Here is an 18,563-nt window from a genome sequence, read left to right as displayed (position 1 = left end):
GGGGGCCACGGCGCCGAAGCACGCAAACACCATGGCCTTGCGGTGGCCCGGCGGGTAGGCGGCGCCCAGGATGGCCAGCGCGTTGGGCAGGCACACGGCCGGGCCGATGCCCTGCAGCACGCGGCTCAGCACCGCCAGCGTGTAGCTGCTGTAGACGCTGAGCCCGGCCACCAGCGACCACAGCGAGAACCACGCCAGGCCCGCCAACAGCACGCGCTTGTACCCGAAGACGTCGCCGAGCCGCCCGGAGAAGAGGATGAAGGTGCCCACCGTCAGCGAGTAGCCGCCCACGAGCCACGCCAGCCGCGGCGGCGACGACACCCCGAAGCTGTCGCCGATGGTGCGCAGGAGCACCAGCGTGCCCATAAAGGCCGCCTCTGCCGCAACGTTAGCCCATCTGCTTGCGTGCCTAGGTATAAACGGGGAACCTACGCGTGCAAAACTGCGCCATGCACACGACGGCCACAAACACGGCCTCGCGCACGGGAGAGAGCGACTCCGACACCCAGAGGGACTCGGCCGTCGACAGCCGCTCCGGTCGCAGCCTAAAGACATCGTCGTCCGGGCCCAGGCTCCTGTCGTCAAGGGACTTGTCGTCGATGGTCGTCGTCGAGCTCATGATGGGAATGTGTCAGTGAGACAGCAGAGGCGGCAGCGTGGGCTTGGGCGTGCAGCACATGCACGGAAGGACGGGATGGTGTTCGAGAAGCAAAAATCGGCAGTGCCAGATGTATGTACATATATGTGTCCACGGGACGGGGGCATGACGGGGGCATGATCGCCAGGGGGGGAGGTACCCCGATTCGCGGATCTCCTCGTATCGCCGCCCGCCCCCGCTCTTGTTTCGGCTGCTTGTTGGAGGTTTTGGCTAAACGATCAAACATATGGACGCGGAGAACCTGGTGGGGGATCCGTTCAGTCGCTCGGTGCCGTTGAAGCGTTTCGGCTCGTGGTCCTCGGGGTTCCTCGCTCACAAGTATGTACCTACACCTACTCCGTACATATAAGAATTGAGTGTTTGGCGGCCAACGATTACCAATCGCGCGGATGGCGTGAGAAATGGACAAGTCGGCATCCCACTCCCGGTTGCTATCAATCTGTGGGTGCGGCGGTGCTTGGCGTCGGCGCGGGCGAATCGGGGGTCGCGGCGCCAGGGGCCGGCGCAACTCGACGGCGGGGAGGACGAAATAGGCTGGAACTTTTTAAATTAGCGGACGGCACTTGCCCGCCCTTGCATGGACTGTGAAGCCGCCTCGGCGCTAGTTGACGTTTGACGAGGACTCCATGTGGGTACATGTCGACGTAGCTTGTGGGATAACGTCAACCAGGACGTGTTGGTGCAATGATGTTTTGCAGCGTTCACTGAGAGGTGTGAAGATACGGAGTAATGTCTGTGAATATAATGCATGCAAGTGCAATGCGGCAGTCCTAGACTTTTCATCTGCCGCACGCCACTCAGCCTTACCGGCCTGAACACGCCCAACACTCGATGCAACCCAGGCGTCTTGGGGTGCGTCTGCAGGAGCAGGGGAAGTTGCCGGTGGGCCGGATTCTGTGTCGCTCATCTCGGACGTGCTCGATGATGGGTTGCACTGCCTCGGACGACGTGAATAGCTTTTGAACAGAGCGATTGTAGTGTTTGGTCGTCGTTTGTCGAAATGTTAAAGTTACGAAGCCGACTTCGAGGCGCCCGAGTCCTGGCAAGGTAGAGTCATTGACACGCCTTGCGCTGCACTCACAGGGGAAGAACCTCGAGCAGTCAAGGTTTCGTTTCTCTTTATTTTCTTTGAATTTTCTGTCCAGATGCTCGAGAAAGCGCTGCATCAGGCAGCGCTTAGTGCATTCAACACCATGTGCCTGGTCGTAGCTGCACCGGAGGACTGACATGTCACAAATTTGACATCGTGCCATCCACGCATCTCTTTGTTATCGTCGACATTCTCATTCACCGAGCACACCATCGTTGAGGCTGTACATTTTTCGTGAAACCGTAAAACCAACCGTTACGTATCGTGCATTGCATTTGCATGCATGCTGTCTGTCCGCATCCCACGCACCAGACATCTCTTTGCTTTGTGCTCCAACACATGCACCTTCACCAAGGTTGGTGTGAACCCCCAAGACTCGTTTGTTTCCTGCGTCTTTGTATCTTTTTTTAACTTCTGTCAGCACGGGCCGTCAGATGACGGGAGAATTTCTGCCGCAAGGCCCCTTTCACACATGTCACACTGCCTTTGTCCGCGCCCTCTTTCAACATCTGTTCTGTACATTACATATCCACGGTACGCTGCGTCATTGATTGCATCTGCTGACGCAGCTTATTATTCTTAAAGGTTCTTGCTCCGGTTCAGATACGGTTCGGCTGCCATGTGTCTGATGCTGACCATCACAGTGCGTTTGTTACCGGTCATCATGACGAGGCCCAACAAGGGAACATGACTGGTTGTCACGGCTGTCTCATGACCCTTGGTGTCCTGCAAGGAGGGCGCTCGTGGATTCGACGACGTGAACAGACTCTGGATAACCGACGCCCAGCCTCACTCCATCCACTAGCAACGGCAGCAGCCAACACCCGTGAAGATGACGGCAGGCGGTCCAACTCATAGCTTGTTGAGTGAACCGATATGCGCAGACGCCAGCGTAGTTCAGACTGTTTTTAAGAGCAGTATGATGACCACGCAGGGCCAACGACCACATCCAACAAGTATAAAAGGCTGGGAATCCTCCCCCTTTTCCATGTGCTCTCCAGGCAATCTCGTCAGCACCTTCAAGCCACCAAACGGCAGCTATTCCGCAAAATCTTGCTGCTTTGCCTCTACATCCACTCGAAATTCTCCTCCTCTTCCTCTCTATACCTACTCGGCAATCTTATCTCAGAACCAACATCTTGGAGCCATCAAGGGACCACGTTATTCGATAACGTCTTCTGACTTTGCCTCTTCACCCGCTTAACGACAAAACGAACTGCACTCGGACTTTTACTTTTACCGCGCACGCACGGACAAGAAAAGTGTTGCAGATATCCCAGACCATTTCAAAAATGACCTCGAGGTTCGAGCTACACCCAAGCTTGCCAGTCGATGTGTACCTCCGGGACCACGAGAACCCCGAAAACTACCACCACAGCGTATGGAGCATTTGGCTTGCAAACCCAGCCGACCTCTACCCAACTCGTGGTAACACCTACGGGACGTATTTCCGGCGCGGCCAAGTAGTAAGACCACTTCGTTGCACTGAGAACAGCCCGGATCAACCACATTGCAGGGCGATGGTAAAATTGGGCAGAATTAGTGCACGACAGGCGGAAGCATTTAGACGGGAATTTCTTCGTTTCACAAACTACGACCAGGCCAACTTCGTCGATGACTACATGATGTACGCTTGGGCGTGGCTCTATGAGCAGCGGGTTTTGTCTCGTGCAGAATACCTACATGGATGGCTCGTGATGAGGGGATCCCAACTGAGAGATACGGACCCGGAAGACCATTTTCATGAGATGGTTGAACAGTGTGACGGAATAATTTTTAACGGCCACTCTACAGAGGTTTGGAATGGCGGACAGGAAACAACAGTGTTGCGTCAGTAAACACGGTACCAAGCCATGGTATCAAACATCAGATAGTTGAGAAGGGGTTTTTTACCCAGCCACCACCTTGCCAGCTGGCTTGGTGGCTTGGTATGGTTTTTTTCTCCTCTTGACGTCTGAAGGAGGAAATGCTAGCTACATGGGAGTTATGAATGAATCGACTACCTTATACTCGTCTTGCTTTATTTTTTACCTGCTATATGTTTGCTGTGAACTGTTATAGTGCGTCTCTTACTACTAACCATCGCAAGATTTAAAAAGAAGAAAGAATCAATCTCAAAGCTACATGATGACTGCTAGCAAAAAGGCTACTGAAACACTCTGATAAGATTCACGATGTAAATTTACTCAAGATAGAGAACATGTAGCCTCGCTGTGTTAATAATAAATTAAATTTTGAGCTGTGTCGCTCATTACGGAAGTGAAATTACAAGCATGATACGAGTGTAGCCTCGTTGTGTACATAGGCAATAGCAGTAACCATCACTTGTACAAAGAACACCGCCCTCTTGGATGATGTGGAACTAGCAGATCGTATTCATTGTTTAGGTGCGTTTTACGATCTTCTGACACATCGAGATGCGTTCATAGTGCACAGCATGGGATATTACGGTTCACTGCGTTGGGTGCGGCCAGGCACATTGGGCTACTTTCACCGGGGCCTGCCTGACATGCTGGCTGCATGGGTGTTAAGATAATTCACAGCAGATGAACAACTCGATGAACATGACGGAGGGGTGTGAATCTCTGATGAGAGGTCACTTATCACAAAGTGATGGGTCAAAATTTAGACTCATCGATTGTTCAGTGAACCTCGCGGCGGCGGCGTGCGCTGACGCCCAGAGCGTGTTCAGGAGCAGTATCATGAACATGTCGCCTCATCTACGCACCAACATGCACAGTATGTTCAAGAGCAGAATGAACACCACAAAGGGTCCCTCGCCCAGGTAAATAAGTATAAAAGGCGTAGGATCCTCCCGTCTTGTCCTTCTTTCTGGCCACCATCCAACCTCTTCTCGACATTCTCAAACCACAAAACAACCAAGTTTTTTTTTACAACACCACACCTTGCTCTGCATCTATACCTACCCACTCGGAAACAATACGGAACCAAAGTCAAAATTCTTCTTGACCACCTACGCCTCAAGAAAGAACAAGAACCCCCCTGTCGCTACCCAGATCGTTGCAAAATGAGCGCCGCCGGAGCCTCGACTTCTCAACAGACCCAGAGCGAGAGCAAAGGTCCGTACGATCTGTACGAACTTTGCCTTCTATGCGTCCGCGAAGACGTGTATAAGGTCGGATTTGGAGGGCTCAACTCATGCATAGACCCAGACGCAGGTTTGTGCAACTACGGGCCGGCTTTTAAAGCGACGGGCGAGATCGATAGCCCCCTGCGGATGGTTAAGAACTGCGAGAATTACACGAGGTGCTATGTACGCATCAAGATTTGCGATATCGACCAAGATCAGCTGCACAACTTTGACAACGCGATGCTCTCATTCAACGAGGACAATGAATTGTTCCGCTCGAAACAAGACAAAGGCCCTGGAAATTTCATGCGAGCCGCATGGGAACATGCTTGGCAAAAAAAAGCTCTCTACGAAGGCCAGTACGAAGCTGGGAAAGAGATTTTTGATACGTGCCAGGGCATTTCCCTTCCTCCGGGTTGGCCCCCGGCGGCGGGGGCGGCGACCCGGGTCCGCGTTCTCGCTCGCCTATGTGGAGGAATGATCGGGGTGTCTGCCGAGCCGCCAGAGGCAATCAAGTTCTTGGACGGAAGACGTGTGGAGTTGGACCCGGATACCAAGGAGGTAACCCTCTGTCCGACCAAGGGTGACATGGAAACTTCAGACAGTGGAGAGGGGCCTTCGTCCAACTAAGCAACTACCTCGCCGGTTGGCTTGGTAACTTGGTACGGGTTTCCCCATCTCTACGTCGGCCGTGTTGCGGGAGGATATACTAGCTACATGTATGGAGAGGTTTTGACAAATTGAAGACCTTGTACTCGCATTGCTTCATCATCTTTGCAACTGTCATGTTTGTGAATGTTTGTTGTGCCACATCCCATGCTAGTCCCATTATCAACGAAGAAATCATGACATTCTCGTAAAACAGACGAGGCCAGAGTGTTACTCTTGAGTAAGCAGGTGCTGGTTTGGGCACCATACCAGTCATCTCCATCCGAGGACCAGTGTTGGAACAGGGAGTCAATGTAATTGCTCTACGCCGGCTGCCCTAGTCGGTTGCACGACCGAGAGTTGCCACTATACATGAAGGCCTTGATTCAATTTATCTCGTTATTGAGGCCCTTCTACAAAGATCTCACGCGGCCTCAGGGCCTTTCCCACTGAGACTCGAAGGTGACAAGATTCATCACCGAATGTCGAATAAGCGTTCTGGCTCTGTACCTTGCACAATCTGCCAAATGCCACTCTTACGGCCTACTGATAGTCAACTTCCTTCTCCAAAAGAACGTCTACTTTTATTAGTGTAGAATGCTTATGCTGTACCACCGCCAAATTGTATAGACAGTTTCTTCCCCATTCTACAGTTGATCCTACTTCTGTAATTCTAGGTGTCGCACCCAGTCATTCTCTTCTCGAATGCCTCATGGCAGCAGTCTCTTCGGCGTGCGAGGATAATACGCCGCGAGGTGGACGCTTGGCAGTCCCAGAATCCAAGCAACCACGCGATCAAGGCCAATGCCGCCTCCGCCATGCGGCGGCACACCGACCTGTTGAAACGTCGCCAAGTACTCCTTGATGCCGCCACTTTTCGGGTCCACACCCTTGGAGCGGATACGGGCCTCGAGCTCGACCGGGTCATGAATACGTTGGCCGCCCGAGAGAACCTCCTGCCCACGCAGGAACATATCATAGGCATTTGTAACGCGGACACCGTCTCCTACCGTGGTACCGGCATCGTCAAGCTTGGCGTAAAATGGCCGCGCCGTCTCGGGAAACTTATCAACGACGAAAAAGTCCGTCTTGTACTTGGCGCGGACGACTTGGCCAAGGGCCTTCTCTTGGGGGGTGCTCATATCTTCGTCGTCGCGTACATTTGCGAACTCCGGGGGGCCTTCCTCTCGTAAAAGCTTTTGCGCTTCGGCAAAGGTCAAGCGGACTTCTTTGCCTGGCTCGGGAAGGAGGAGCGGCTCTGAATGGTAAACGGCTCGTACTGTCTCAATTTCGTTTGCACATCGCTCTATTGGCGGCAAAACTGGTTAGAACATGTACGCAAAGTAGTATTTCTGGCAGAATCTCGGCAACTACCATGTGGACGAGTACTGACCTTGGATTCCGCGGAAGATGGACAACAGCACACCCTCCAGTGTGGAAATAACTTCGGTGTAAGATTCCTTGATTTCCATCTCAAGATCAAGCCCTGTAAACTCGGTCATGTGCCTCGGCGTGTTGGAGTTTTCGGCCCTGAAAACGGGGCCTATGCTGAACACACGCTCCCTGCCGCCTGCAATCTCGAACTGTTTGTAGAACTGAGGCGATTGGGCCAGAAAGGCCTCCTCGCCGAAATACGCCAGTCGAAAGACGTTTCCGCCGCCCTCAGACGCCGCGCCGATGAGGCAGGGTGGTTCAAATTCCTTGAAGCCGCGGGAGTCGAGGTATGAGCGAAAGAGTCTCTTCACTTCGATGCGGATGTCCTGTGCCGTGTTAATGAGTACCCGGATCATAGCCCGTCACCGAAACAAACGTACCGCAATGGCCTGCTGAACAGGAGCGCGCTTGTGCATGGCAATGTTGTCGAGATGAGTGAGCATGCTTGCGGCTGGCGCGGTATGCTCGGAAGCGGCCTCGGCGGCCTTCCCGGCGTCCACATCTCCCGCTTGGTCACTCTCGTCGCTGAAATTGACAATGGGCTGGCTGGCGGTGCCTATGGTCATGCCAAGTACGGCGGGAGCTGGCGCGAGCACGAAGCACTTTGTGATGTGAAGCTCGAATCCCGAGACGCGGCAGCTCTTGACGGGCTCGAGAGGTTTCTTCACCTTGGCTTCAACCGCTACGAAGCTCTCGGGGTTGATGCTGGCCACCCATTTAACCATACGTCGGCTGACAAGGGGTTCCTCGTCAGAGGCCATAATGACGCCCTGGATGTCCCAGTTGCCCCCTTTGCGGAGCTCAACAAAGCCCATCTTGGCACTCTGTACGCGGGACTTTTGAAGCCATGCGCGCACAATGACTGTCTTTTCATTGTAGGTTTCGTCAATGGAGCGTATTTCGACTTCTTGGGCGTCCCGGCTGAAGGCCGAGGTCGTGGTCTGCTTGTTCCCGTAGTTGTCCTTGGCGGGGTCGTCCTCGAGATTGACGGCGGCGGCAGCGGCGGCGAGTTCTGCAGCACGCTGGGCTTTCAAAGCCTCCTTCTTAGCCTTGGCCTCGGCCTTTTTCGCGCCCTTCTTTGACGTCGGAGCGCTCGACTCTTCCATGATGCTCGTCTTTGTCGTAATTGGTGATTGTCCTCTACGCGGAAAAAAAAAGTCATACGGTTGAGGGGCAGTGGAGGGGTAACGAGGGGCAGAGTCATACTGCCACGTGACACTGTGCTGATTCCTTGGCCCCGTTTCCGGAGAGGCGTCACACTCACATCCCCCTGATCCAAGTTTAGATTCGTACTCGGTACTTTCCGTGTATGAAACCAAAGACCAATTCCGTCACCACCCAACTGAAGCTGTGTACCAACAGAGGAGTATTCAACGACTACCTTCCAGACTCTTTCCACGAGCAGTGAGACATTTGGATAGGACAGGAGGGCAGGGATCTTCACCTACGGTCCACGGGGTAGGCAACGGAGCGATCACTTCAAAGAATAACCCTAACCCTAACACTCACCCTAATACATTGGTGCAGGCAATCATTCCGAGACCAAGCAGGTATCAGATGAGTCGAAAAAGAACAAGTGATGGATTGCTGGCTAGTTGATATCATGTTCTCGCCATGTTGCCGATTGCTTCCGTCCGCTGAAACAAGGTTAGGCGGTGGCTTCGCGTGGCTGTCTGCTGGGGAGCCGTTACGAGTTGACGCGCGGACGAACTCGCAACTCACCCAACTCAACCCACTGCAAGCCAGATTACGAGGCCATCATGATCAAGTTTGTCAATCTCATCGCTATCACGGCCGCTGCTACAGCTGCCGCCGCTGAAAAGGTTCCTGTGTATTACCTTATTCGCCACGCGGAAAAGAATACAGACGGGACAATATCCATACAGGGCCAGCAGCGCGAGCAGTGCCTGGTGAAGCTCTTTGGCAAGAGCAGCAAATACAACATCCAGCACATCATGGTGCAGACGCCATATCCGGGAGGTTCGTCTCGCTTTTCCGTTTTTGAAACCCTGATGAGAATGCTGACTATGTCTCTGCCGCAAAGATTCTGCCGAAGACCACACCACCCAGCGTCCATACAACACCACTCTGCCGCTGGCCGAGTCACTCGGCATCACTATTGACCATCCTTGCAATTATACTGATACGTCGTGCGCTGGTCAGGCGGCTTTGAACTACACCGGTCCAGGTAATGTGCTCATCGCCTGGGAGCATGTACACCTGCCGGCTGTCTCGAAAGCCATCGGCGGCCAGGACGTGCCGAGTTACCCTGGTGAGAATGAACGATCCTGGCGCCGACTCTTGGTGTTACTAACGAGGTACTAGACTCGCAATTTGACCTCATATATAACCAGCCACTGCCGTACACAAAGGTAACAGTTACATCTGAAGATTGCGCTGCCATTGGGGCGGCCAGCATGACCGGTTCCAGTACAACCAGTGCGACCAGCACAACCGCTGCGGTCAGTTCAGCCAACGTCGCACGGCAGGCAAATACACCAAAATGGACTTATGGCATTGTTGCCGCGGGTATCGCGGCACTGATTTCTTTGTAAAACAAACGATGCTTGAAATGGGCTCGAGTGATGGCGGCAGCTTTGTGCACTTCTTCCAGGAGTCCATGTTCATCCGTGGAATTTGGACAAGACCTTGATTAATAATCCTACTCGCTTTTCAATTAACCGAGACTACGTGACAGTAAAGGGTCGGCTCTGGGTAGGGAAGAGTGTCGGATTGATAGGCAGAAGTTGTGCTGACAGAATGACGAATCTAGCAAGTGTATATCACCAAAGTTTAAAATTTGTCTGTCTCGATCTCCGAAGATGCGCCAAGATCAATGGCCTGTCATTCAAATTGCTCAATCACAGGAGAATATGGGAAATGTATCCAAAGCAGCAGACATAGCCACTGATATTTGTCTCATTGGCACGAGTGCTTCTGTCTGCGCCCACACTGGTGCTATACGAGCTTCCTAAACCAGAGAAACGCTTGACTCTCGCGAAACCCGATTTACGCATCATAATGTGCGTGTCTTAAAACGCAACGCCAGTTGGTGGGGCCGGAGGAATGATCATTTCGAGTCTCGCCAATTCCAGGACGAGCTTTCCCAGTTTGTACAGTTGGCTGCTCTGTTGCACCTTAAGATAGATCCAACCGATCTCCTTCTTGCACCCTGCGCAAGAGACGACTTGAATGATGTACCAACCCGTGCTCATGAAAATCCGTATGGGGCGTCCCATGGTAATGTTGTAGACGTAGGTGATGAGAATGGCCGGGCCGTGTTTTCCTGTGAAATTCTGGGGGGTCCATCAGTACAAGTTGATTCAAAGAATGTCCAAGGGGAGTAGTGGAAGCGCACTCTGCTCTCAATGTCTCTTTCATGGCCCAATACGGTTTCGCACGTCTTGCAGAGGAGCATTTCGCGAGGCTCAGAACTCATGGTGATGGACGGGGGCTTCGTCACGCCTCAACTCAATGATTTGGGATAATGGAAGGACAAGTTTGGTATAAGAGTTGAGAATGTGAAAAGGAAAAAAAAAGACAAGGTTGGCGCTATAAGACTACATTCTCCACGACGGAACCAATGCAAGGTGTGACCTGCATGTTAATGTGTGTTTAGGTTGATGCCCCAAGTGGTTCCTCCACGTGAGGTCGACGGGTGTGTACATGTTGCCGCAGCTTGGTTTAGCGCGAGATGGCTTCGAATAAAGTTTTGTTCTATCTCGATGGAGTTTATAACTATTGGGCCAGCAAGAGCAAAGGACTGGACTTGAAGTACGAGACATGATATGGAGCTTTGTTTGGGCTGGGAATGGCTTTCCAGATCCGTGGATGGTAGAGCAGCACGCAAATTTGGAGCCCGTCGAGCCAATACGAGCTGTAATCGTGATCCTCCGGGAGACTGGGATGAAGAAAGGAGGCACTAGGGTTCAAAACAGGCCATGGAGAATACAGACGCGGAGGCCAGTGAGGACAAGACCGACGACGCCACACAGATGATAATGCCTTGTCATGATGGAGTCTTAATTGAGACGGGATGCGGGAACCAACCAAATTAGTCCTAGACTCGATCGCTCCTAGTACGTGGGGAAAACTTGATGGCTTCAAGCTTCAAACTCGCCTCTCGGCCCCACGTGGCGGATTGTCCGGCTTCAACTCACCGCGTCGAAGAATCCAGTATTCATGGAGCATGTCGTGCTTCCGAGCCCAGGTGCGCAGAGCAATGCGTCTACATCATTCATTCTCTAGCCATGCTCGCCGGATAGGACATGTGCATGGATCACGGCTGCCGCCATGTCGACTCGTCGCGCGACTGGTATCGCGAAACCATGGCCAAGTCCCCTTTCCACGGACCTACAGCTCCCCCAAGGCGGCCGCCAACAGCCCGGCCACGACGCAAAAAGGGGTCTTCGACCTCGCCATCGACATCGCTCGAACGCCCATGAATGGCAATGTAGAGATGCAATTCACGCAGTTTGACCCCGCGGGCGCAGCCACTTCCAAGAGCCTGACCAAGGTCGCCATCGCCCACGAGTACCTCCTGAGCGCCCGGGACTTGCGCATAATCGACCTACCATCCAACGGATTCCCGCACATGCTCATCCGGGAAAACACCCTGCTGATCCACCTGTTCGATTTGCGGCTCCTCGTGCAGGCCGACAAGGTTCTGCTGTTCAACGTGGACAGCGTCGACGGGGACAACACCACCTGCCGCGTCTTCACCCACGATCTCGAAGCCAAGCTTCACAGGCGGCAGGCCCCGTACAAAAAGGCCAATGAGGCGTTTGAGCTGCGCGTCGTCGAGGTCGCCCTCGCGTCCGTCACCTCGACCCTGGAAGCCGAGTACCTGCTCGTGAAGCGCGAGGTGTCGAGGGCCCTGCAAACCCTCGACCAGCAAATGGCGGACAAGGAGGGGGCCCTCGTCTACTCGGCGCTGCGAGAACTGCTCGACATTTCCCGGAGCCTCGCCCGCATCGAGAAGCGCGCGCGGCTCGTGCGCAATGCCATCCAGGAGGTGCTCAACGACGACGCCGACATGGCCGACATGTATCTCACCGACAAGCAGCGCGGCCGGCGGCACCTGGTCCACGAGCACCAAGAGGTCGAGTACCTGCTCGAGGCGTACTTCAAGGCCAACGACGCCATTGCGCAGGAGGCGGCTAGTCTGGCGGAGAATATCCAGAGGACAGAGGAGACGGTCAAGTCGATTCTGGACGTGCGGCGGAACCAAATCATGCTGCTGGAGGCCAAGGTGGAGATTGCCATGCTCAGCCTGGCCGCGGCAACGCTGGTCGCGGGCTGGTATGGCATGAATGTCGTGAATTACTTTGAGCAGAGCCCTTTGGCGTTTGCCGTGCTCGCTTCGGGCTCCCTGGTTGGCAGCGCGTTGATATGGAGGTCGATGATCCGGCGTCTGCGGCTTATTCAACTGCGTACGACGAGAAAGGAGTAGTCGTCTGCGTAAGACGGTGTCCCCTTCAACGAAGTCCTCATGAAATGGAGGGAAATGGTGTAGAAGCCGCTGACGGCAGCCTGTCAAATGGTGAGTACTGCAAGATTCACCATCGTATATGTGCTGGCATTGTAAACGACGCCGTCATGATCGAAACGCCTGCTATTCTCACATACCTCGCATCGCTTGCCCCGGAAGACACTTGTTCGGACAGGATACACTGGCGCAGGCCAAAGTAGCCGAATGGATGGCGTATCTGTCAGGCTCTCTGTACGGAAAATGCTACGGGATGACTTTTCGTCCGGGGAGATTTTCAGACGACGAGGCAGATCTTTTGCCGTGGGCTACCAGGACGTCGTTGTGGATTTTCACCTGGTCATCTTTTGGTACTGGAGTGTAGGAAATGGCTTCCGCATGCACGAGGAGCATTCTAATTACGGCCAATTGGTGAGACGCAGGGAGACGAAGACGTCTATTCGTGAAGTGGCCGAGTCGGACGGCAGGAAGCTTTCGTTGGCGCCGCGACTAGAATCGGAGGGATATAACCGAGAACATTGCATTGATCCGTACACGTTTGATTTTAAAAGCAACCCGTCTCATATTGTGTGGCGATTTTTCTGCAAAAATCTAAAATCAGGGAAATAAGGGGAATCTGTCTACGTGTAGCTTTTGCCAGAGGCCATGCAGAGAGCGCCAACACGTGCACACTTGTAACCTGGAGTCGTGGATATTGGGATATTCAGCCACGGGCCGCTATTGCTGCCTCTTTCTTCTCCAAATGGTGGTCAACGATAAGCACTCTGGTAGCTTTACACATGCTGCAAGGACTTATTCTGGTTTTCATTCATCAAGTTGCACTGTTTCCAGTGCTGCAAAGGCATCTATACAATGCAACTTGAAAGCCTTGTCCAGCCATTACGAGCATGTTCGAAATAAAGTATATTGTTTACTACAGAAAATACATCCCCCATGGACCACGACACCCAGAAAAACCTACAAGTTGGAGAAATACTCCACCACGGCAGGAAAGTCCGGCGTCCCCAGCCCAGTAACAGGGTCCCAGCCCTTGACAGCAGAAAACCCATTCCCATTGCAAGCCGCATCGCCCGACTGACTCCCCAGCGTCACATCCTTAAACATAGCCGGGTTCTTATACAGCGCCGGGTTCGCAAAGCCAATCGGCTTCTTGCCCGCCTTGAGACGCACCTCATTCACACGGGTAAATATAGCAGCCACGATAGGCGCAGACATGGACGTGCCGCCGGTCCGGCCCGGCTGGCCGTTGAGCACAATGACGCCGTAGTCCCCAATGGCCGCAATGTCGGGGAACCCGCGGCCGGCGCGGTTGTAGATGCCGCCGTCGGTGGGGATCTTGTTCTCGCTCGTGTTGTAGCTCGGGAAGCCGGGGTTGTTGGAGGCGAAGAAGGAGGCGACGGCCGCGCTCTGGTAGTCGGGCGAGGGCCAGATGTTGCTGAAGCCGCCGCCGGAGCCGAAGCGCTCGGTGGCGGACTCGGGGGCGCCGGGGGAGGTGCCGGGCGGCAGGAGCGTGGCGCCGACCGACGTCACGTACGGGCACGACGAGGGGCTCGCCGGGTTGAAGATGTCGCCGTTGCTGCCGAGGCAGTCGCCTCCGTGGCCGCCTGCGACGCCGCCGTCGCCGCTGGCGAAGACGATGGAGGACCCCTGGAGGCCGAGCTTCATGAACTCGTCGCATTGGCGCTGTGTCCTGGTTAGCATTTCGCGCTGCGTGTCTAGTCTTTGAATCTTGACGTGCCTTGAGATACTTGGTGGGCCAGATGTTCTCGGTCAGCCCGTAGGAAAAGGAGATGACGTTGGCGGGCGTAAAGGTGCCGCAGGCCTCGTTGGCCGTTACGCCGTCGACGTCGGGGTCGTCGCCGCCGTCAGAGGTGCAGTAGGCGCCGTCGACGGCGTCGAGGAACTGGTTCAGGAAGCCGAGGTGCGTGCGCCCGTCAAAGTTGGACTTTGTCTGGTACAGCTCCGTGCCTTGGGGGTAGATGACGGGGATGGAGACGTCAAAGTCGAGCGCGGCCTCGCCTACGGCCTGGTTCGGGTCTGGCTTGGTGCTGCCCCAGTCAATGAGGTCAATCTTGGGCCCCGTGCCCTTGGGGATCTTGGAGGCGTATAGCCTGTAGAACTGGTCCAGATCTGACTGCTTGTGCATCTCGTTGTCGCTCTCAAACATGCCTAGCTGGTTGCCCTCGACGGCCGTCGTGGAGTCGGTGATGTTGTAGAGGGCCTTGATGCACGCGGGGGTTATTTGAGTAGGGCAGTTGGATGCATCTGTTTTCTGTTAGTTGGGTGACGTGTGGTTTCCGGCGAGGCTTTGCGGCTTACCCTGGCTGTTGACTGTGAAGCCGGGAGGAAATGGAGTAAAGGGAATCTTTCGAGGTTGGCCGGGGGCAGCTCGAGCTGATTTCACCTTGATCGGAACGACACCGGGCGTAATAAAGTCTACATGCTGAGAGACTTCGCTGGGAAGAGAGTAAGAATCGGCTCCCAGGTGCTCGCTCCTGGTTTTCTTGTTCTCATAAAGGTGGTAGTTGGTCTTGAGAATGTCCTCGAGCTGGCCAACCGTAGCCTCAAAGTCCAGCCAGCCTTTGCTCTTGGGAGACGTGATCTGGTTTTCAGGGACTCCTCTATCAACCAGCCACCTCTTGACAGTTTCAATCGATTCCGGGGCAGGAGAGAAGAGGTCAACGACCTTGTCCTGGGTGTAATGACTTCCGTAGTTTTTAGACGATGGATCGGACCTGTCTGCTTGTTAACAGCGCAATCCGCGGATACATCCAGCGCCAAAACTTACACGTCCATGAGGTACTCCATGCCCTTGTCCAGATTTCGCTGCTTCAAGGCAATACGGACCGGAACCAACGTGTCGGCAGCAGCGCGCTTTGTGACCCGGCTGGTCACGGCATCAAAGTCACGCTTCTCGTGAATGACATCCTGGCCCGTGGGAATGCCCAGAGAGGCAGCCACGAAGCAGCTAATAAAGATGGCGGCGGCCCTCATTTTCACAAGAATAACTGAAGAAGCAAGATGCTAATGACATGCAAAAGTGTGTTGAGTGAAGCCTTGACAGCGCGAGGCATCGTCTTCTTATAGCCGGCAGCTTGCGAAGCTTCAACCATTGCCAAATATTACACGAGCAACGAGCCAACCAAAGAGCATTGATACACACTGCATTCTGTAATACGATACACGTCGAGTTGCGACTATATCCAGAGGACAAGCTAAATTTCATCTAGAAGGTGGTACCATGGTTGTGCGCTTCGTTGAGTTCCTTTGTCATGGTATTCTACGCCCTGATAGTACAGATTCATTAGCAAATGGCAAAAGCAAGCCGTGTTATCCGAGCGACGTCGCAACGGGCGCAATCACTTGATGCTGTCCGTGCAGCACTTCTTCCCAACTGCCCACGGCGCATCCCGGTCAAGGAGCGTACGACGTAGGCCAACAGCCATGCTTATTTAAACTACTTTTCTTGACGTCATTCGTGTATATTGCGAAAAATAATAGACAAAGTCTTTGAAAGGAATTGAAAACGACATGTCAGGAATCATATGGCGACATTTGGCACTGTTTCACGGGGATAATGAGGAGAGGCAGTGAAATAGACGCAAAGATAACGCTAAACAAACAACAGCCATATGCGGCAAGTTTCTGGGCGATCCCTGACGAAACTCTCCCATTAGGGAAGCCTCCTCATGGTCCCCCATATGCAATGCAACGTCTCGTATGCGGCGCTCGGAAGGCAGCTTCTTGGAATGGCAAGTGAGAACCCGGTCGGCCCTGGTCCGTGAACAAGTCATCTCCACCGCATGGACTGAACGAAGAGCGTCCTCGTAAGGCGCCGGTCTTCATCCCCCGGAGGCCTCGATGCTCTGCTGAAGCATGCCATGGCGGGCGCATCTTGGTCAGGGTTAGGGTTAGGGCTCCCGGGTCAGAATCCAGCCAAGCCCCTTGCTTTCGGAAAGTCGGATAAAGCTTAACGGGTGCCCTGGGACCTGAAGAAGCCGTCGGGCCTGGCCGCTTTCATCCCAAGGGTCACGTTCCGCGAGTTGTTGCTGGCTACGCTTTTTGAATGGTCGATCCGATTGCTTCTGCTTCAGCCATGGGAGTTTAAGCTATATAGCCTGGGTACATGACCCTAAATGGCCGGTGAGCCTTTTATCAACATGTCATTTATGATTTTGTACTTTCTACAAACAACAACAATATTGCCGTGAGCGTGTCGAGTCTACACCTGCTCCTGCTCCCTCTTTCCTTGTACTTCTTTCCTTCTGCCATGCGTACATGACACTGCATTGCACGATGCCGCTCTTATTGGTCCTAGGAAACAGAGATTGTGACGTGGTTGGTTGGGTGACACAACTTGACGCGGTGATTGTATTGTTCATGTAGTGGATTCCCAAAAGGGAAACTAAACAGGCAAGGTCTGTGAATGCCCAAAGTGTGAATGGGCCAAGGGCTGGCGGACAATGGCCCGGTGGCCAGCGTCTTCTGCTCCTGCACTAGCGGTTGTCCCAAGAAGAAAGTATAGATGAGAAGACGGTGGTGGTTACTTATTAGTTCCCGAATCGGGAAGCTGTTTACTCGAGAGCTGCCGTTGCGAGTTAGCCGGTGGATTTGCTAAAGGTTGCCAATAGCCTCCTCCTGCCCTTTGCTGACAACTGTATCACCAAGAAATGCATCTTCGAAATACCCCGACGGGAATGCTAGCGACATAACAGCCACCAGTTGGATACTATTCGGGTCACTCCCTACTGGACAACTGTTTACCGATCGCCAAGACGATGCGCTCCATGCTCGGATGATGGGTCAGGCGCTTCCCGCCCACGAGGCGTCGCCGTCGTTGCATTGTATCCATGGCACCGACCGAGCTGGCAATGCGGCGAAGCTAATGGAAACGCTTTGTCTCGGTTGCACAAGCGTCAGCGTGGTATCATCGTACAAAGCCAAAGCTGACAGCACGTGACCACATCGGTGCTTGGTCGAGGGCCGAGGCACATGGAGCCGGGCTTGGACGTCGCAGGTATATCAACCACCGACAGTCCAGATGAGTCGTCAAACTCAGCGCCCCCAATCGCGACTGGGCACGGCTCTTGTCCTGGGCGGATGCGGCTTCTTGGGGTGGCATCTCGTAGTACGGTTATTGAGCTGCCGAGACTATGACCATGTCTACGTCTTGGATCGCCACGTGCGGGCGAATCTCAACCGCGGCGCGACCTACGTCCAAGGCGACATCACCGATGTGAGTGCTCTACGTGCCCTGCTGGACGAGATCCAGCCGTCGGTCATTTTCCATGCGGCTTCGCCCGTCGCGTCGCTGCCAGCCAGCAGGCATGGCGAGTTCATCAAGACCAATGTCCAGGGAACCAAGGTCGTCATCGACCTGGCGACGGAAAGCGCCTCAGTCAAGGCCCTCGTGTACACGTCTACAGTGGACGTGTATGCCCATCCGCCTCATGAGAATGTCTCGGAAGACCACCCGCTTTGGGCGCCATCAGACAAGTCGAATGAGTACAATCGCACCAAGGCCATTGGCGATAACTTGGTTCGTGCTGCCAATTGCGCTCAACTCCGCACCGCATGTTTGCGTTTAGGGCATGCGTATGGGGAGCGACAGTCGCAGGGACTGGCCGAGATACTCGACTCCTGTCAAGGAACCAGGCCGCTTGTACAAGTTGGCAACGGGACCAACATGATGGAGGTCATGTCGGCCGAGAATTGTGCCTTGGGCCATGTCCTTGCGGCAAAGGCGTTGCTGCACGAGCCTCAGCCAGTAGATGAGGAAAGCCGAGTGGCCGGCGAGGCATTCAATATATCGGATGGAGCGCCCGTGCGTTTCTGGCACCACGTAAGGGTGATATGGGGTGTTTCCAGAGGACCCGAAGCCCTGAATAACGTCACCGTTCTTCCGGCTTGGGTCATGATTGTGGCTGTTGTGCTTGTCGAGTGGCTGCTTTGGCTGTTTACGTTTGACACGGTGAAGCCCCCGACGGAGCTGCGGAGAACAAGCCTCGAGTATTGCATCTACTCACACACATATACCATTGATAAAGCAAAGAAACGGTTAGGCTTTCGTCCAGTGGTGGACCATGATGCTGTGCTTGCACGAGCTGCGAGGCTTATGCTTGACCAGCGAGCCGAGCTGGCCAAAGTCGATTAA

At 54.1% G+C, this 18,563-nt stretch overlaps 8 protein-coding genes across 8 annotated transcripts in view; 4 read left to right on the top strand and 4 right to left on the bottom strand.

The window, feature by feature from the left end:
• Positions 1–619, bottom strand: part of MAA_01313 (Major facilitator superfamily domain protein) — a gene marked incomplete at both ends in the record, with an annotated part of 1,589 nt that extends 970 nt beyond the window's left edge. Inside the window, 2 exons of the mRNA XM_007819311.1 lie at positions 31–377; positions 433–619. Coding sequence (XP_007817502.1) covers positions 31–377; positions 433–619 — 534 coding nt within the window. The remainder of the gene's footprint in view (positions 1–30; positions 378–432) is intronic.
• A 4,157-nt stretch (positions 620–4,776) lies between these two features.
• Positions 4,777–5,469, top strand: MAA_01312 (uncharacterized protein; the record flags this gene model as incomplete). Its single annotated transcript, XM_007819310.1, has 1 exon — positions 4,777–5,469. One exon carries the CDS (start codon positions 4,777–4,779, stop codon positions 5,467–5,469), a length of 693 nt encoding a protein of 230 aa, XP_007817501.1.
• A 728-nt stretch (positions 5,470–6,197) lies between these two features.
• On the bottom strand, positions 6,198–8,027 carry MAA_01311 (Aspartyl-tRNA synthetase; the record flags this gene model as incomplete). Its single annotated transcript, XM_007819309.1, has 3 exons — positions 6,198–6,808; positions 6,881–7,247; positions 7,302–8,027. The coding sequence occupies 3 exons, from the start codon at positions 8,025–8,027 to the stop codon at positions 6,198–6,200; spliced, it is 1,704 nt and encodes a 567-aa protein (XP_007817500.1).
• A 654-nt stretch (positions 8,028–8,681) lies between these two features.
• MAA_01310 (uncharacterized protein) lies at positions 8,682–9,476 on the top strand (the record flags this gene model as incomplete). The annotated part of the gene is made up of 3 exons (XM_007819308.1): positions 8,682–8,901; positions 8,966–9,193; positions 9,247–9,476. The coding sequence occupies 3 exons, from the start codon at positions 8,682–8,684 to the stop codon at positions 9,474–9,476; spliced, it is 678 nt and encodes a 225-aa protein (XP_007817499.1).
• A 477-nt stretch (positions 9,477–9,953) lies between these two features.
• Positions 9,954–10,160, bottom strand: MAA_11673 (oxidoreductase; the record flags this gene model as incomplete). The annotated part of the gene is made up of 1 exon (XM_011412588.1): positions 9,954–10,160. One exon carries the CDS (start codon positions 10,158–10,160, stop codon positions 9,954–9,956), a length of 207 nt encoding a protein of 68 aa, XP_011410890.1.
• A 983-nt stretch (positions 10,161–11,143) lies between these two features.
• Positions 11,144–12,373, top strand: MAA_01309 (Mg2+ transporter protein, CorA-like/Zinc transport protein ZntB; the record flags this gene model as incomplete). Its single annotated transcript, XM_007819307.1, has 1 exon — positions 11,144–12,373. The coding sequence occupies one exon, from the start codon at positions 11,144–11,146 to the stop codon at positions 12,371–12,373; it is 1,230 nt and encodes a 409-aa protein (XP_007817498.1).
• Positions 12,374–13,366: 993 nt separating this feature from the next.
• Positions 13,367–15,403, bottom strand: MAA_01308 (Peptidase S8/S53, subtilisin/kexin/sedolisin; the record flags this gene model as incomplete). Its single annotated transcript, XM_007819306.2, has 4 exons — positions 13,367–14,099; positions 14,158–14,674; positions 14,729–15,144; positions 15,198–15,403. The coding sequence occupies 4 exons, from the start codon at positions 15,401–15,403 to the stop codon at positions 13,367–13,369; spliced, it is 1,872 nt and encodes a 623-aa protein (XP_007817497.2).
• Positions 15,404–17,450: 2,047 nt separating this feature from the next.
• On the top strand, positions 17,451–18,563 carry MAA_01307 (C-3 sterol dehydrogenase/C-4 decarboxylase; the record flags this gene model as incomplete). The annotated part of the gene is made up of 1 exon (XM_007819305.1): positions 17,451–18,563. The coding sequence occupies one exon, from the start codon at positions 17,451–17,453 to the stop codon at positions 18,561–18,563; it is 1,113 nt and encodes a 370-aa protein (XP_007817496.1).

The sequence above is a fragment of the Metarhizium robertsii genome (assembly GCF_000187425.2).
Source record: "Metarhizium robertsii ARSEF 23 chromosome Unknown MAA_Scf_13, whole genome shotgun sequence".
NCBI lineage: Eukaryota > Fungi > Ascomycota > Sordariomycetes > Hypocreales > Clavicipitaceae > Metarhizium > Metarhizium robertsii.
The sequence above is the reverse complement of the archived record's forward strand: the minus strand, read 5'-3'. Positions and strand labels throughout refer to the sequence as shown.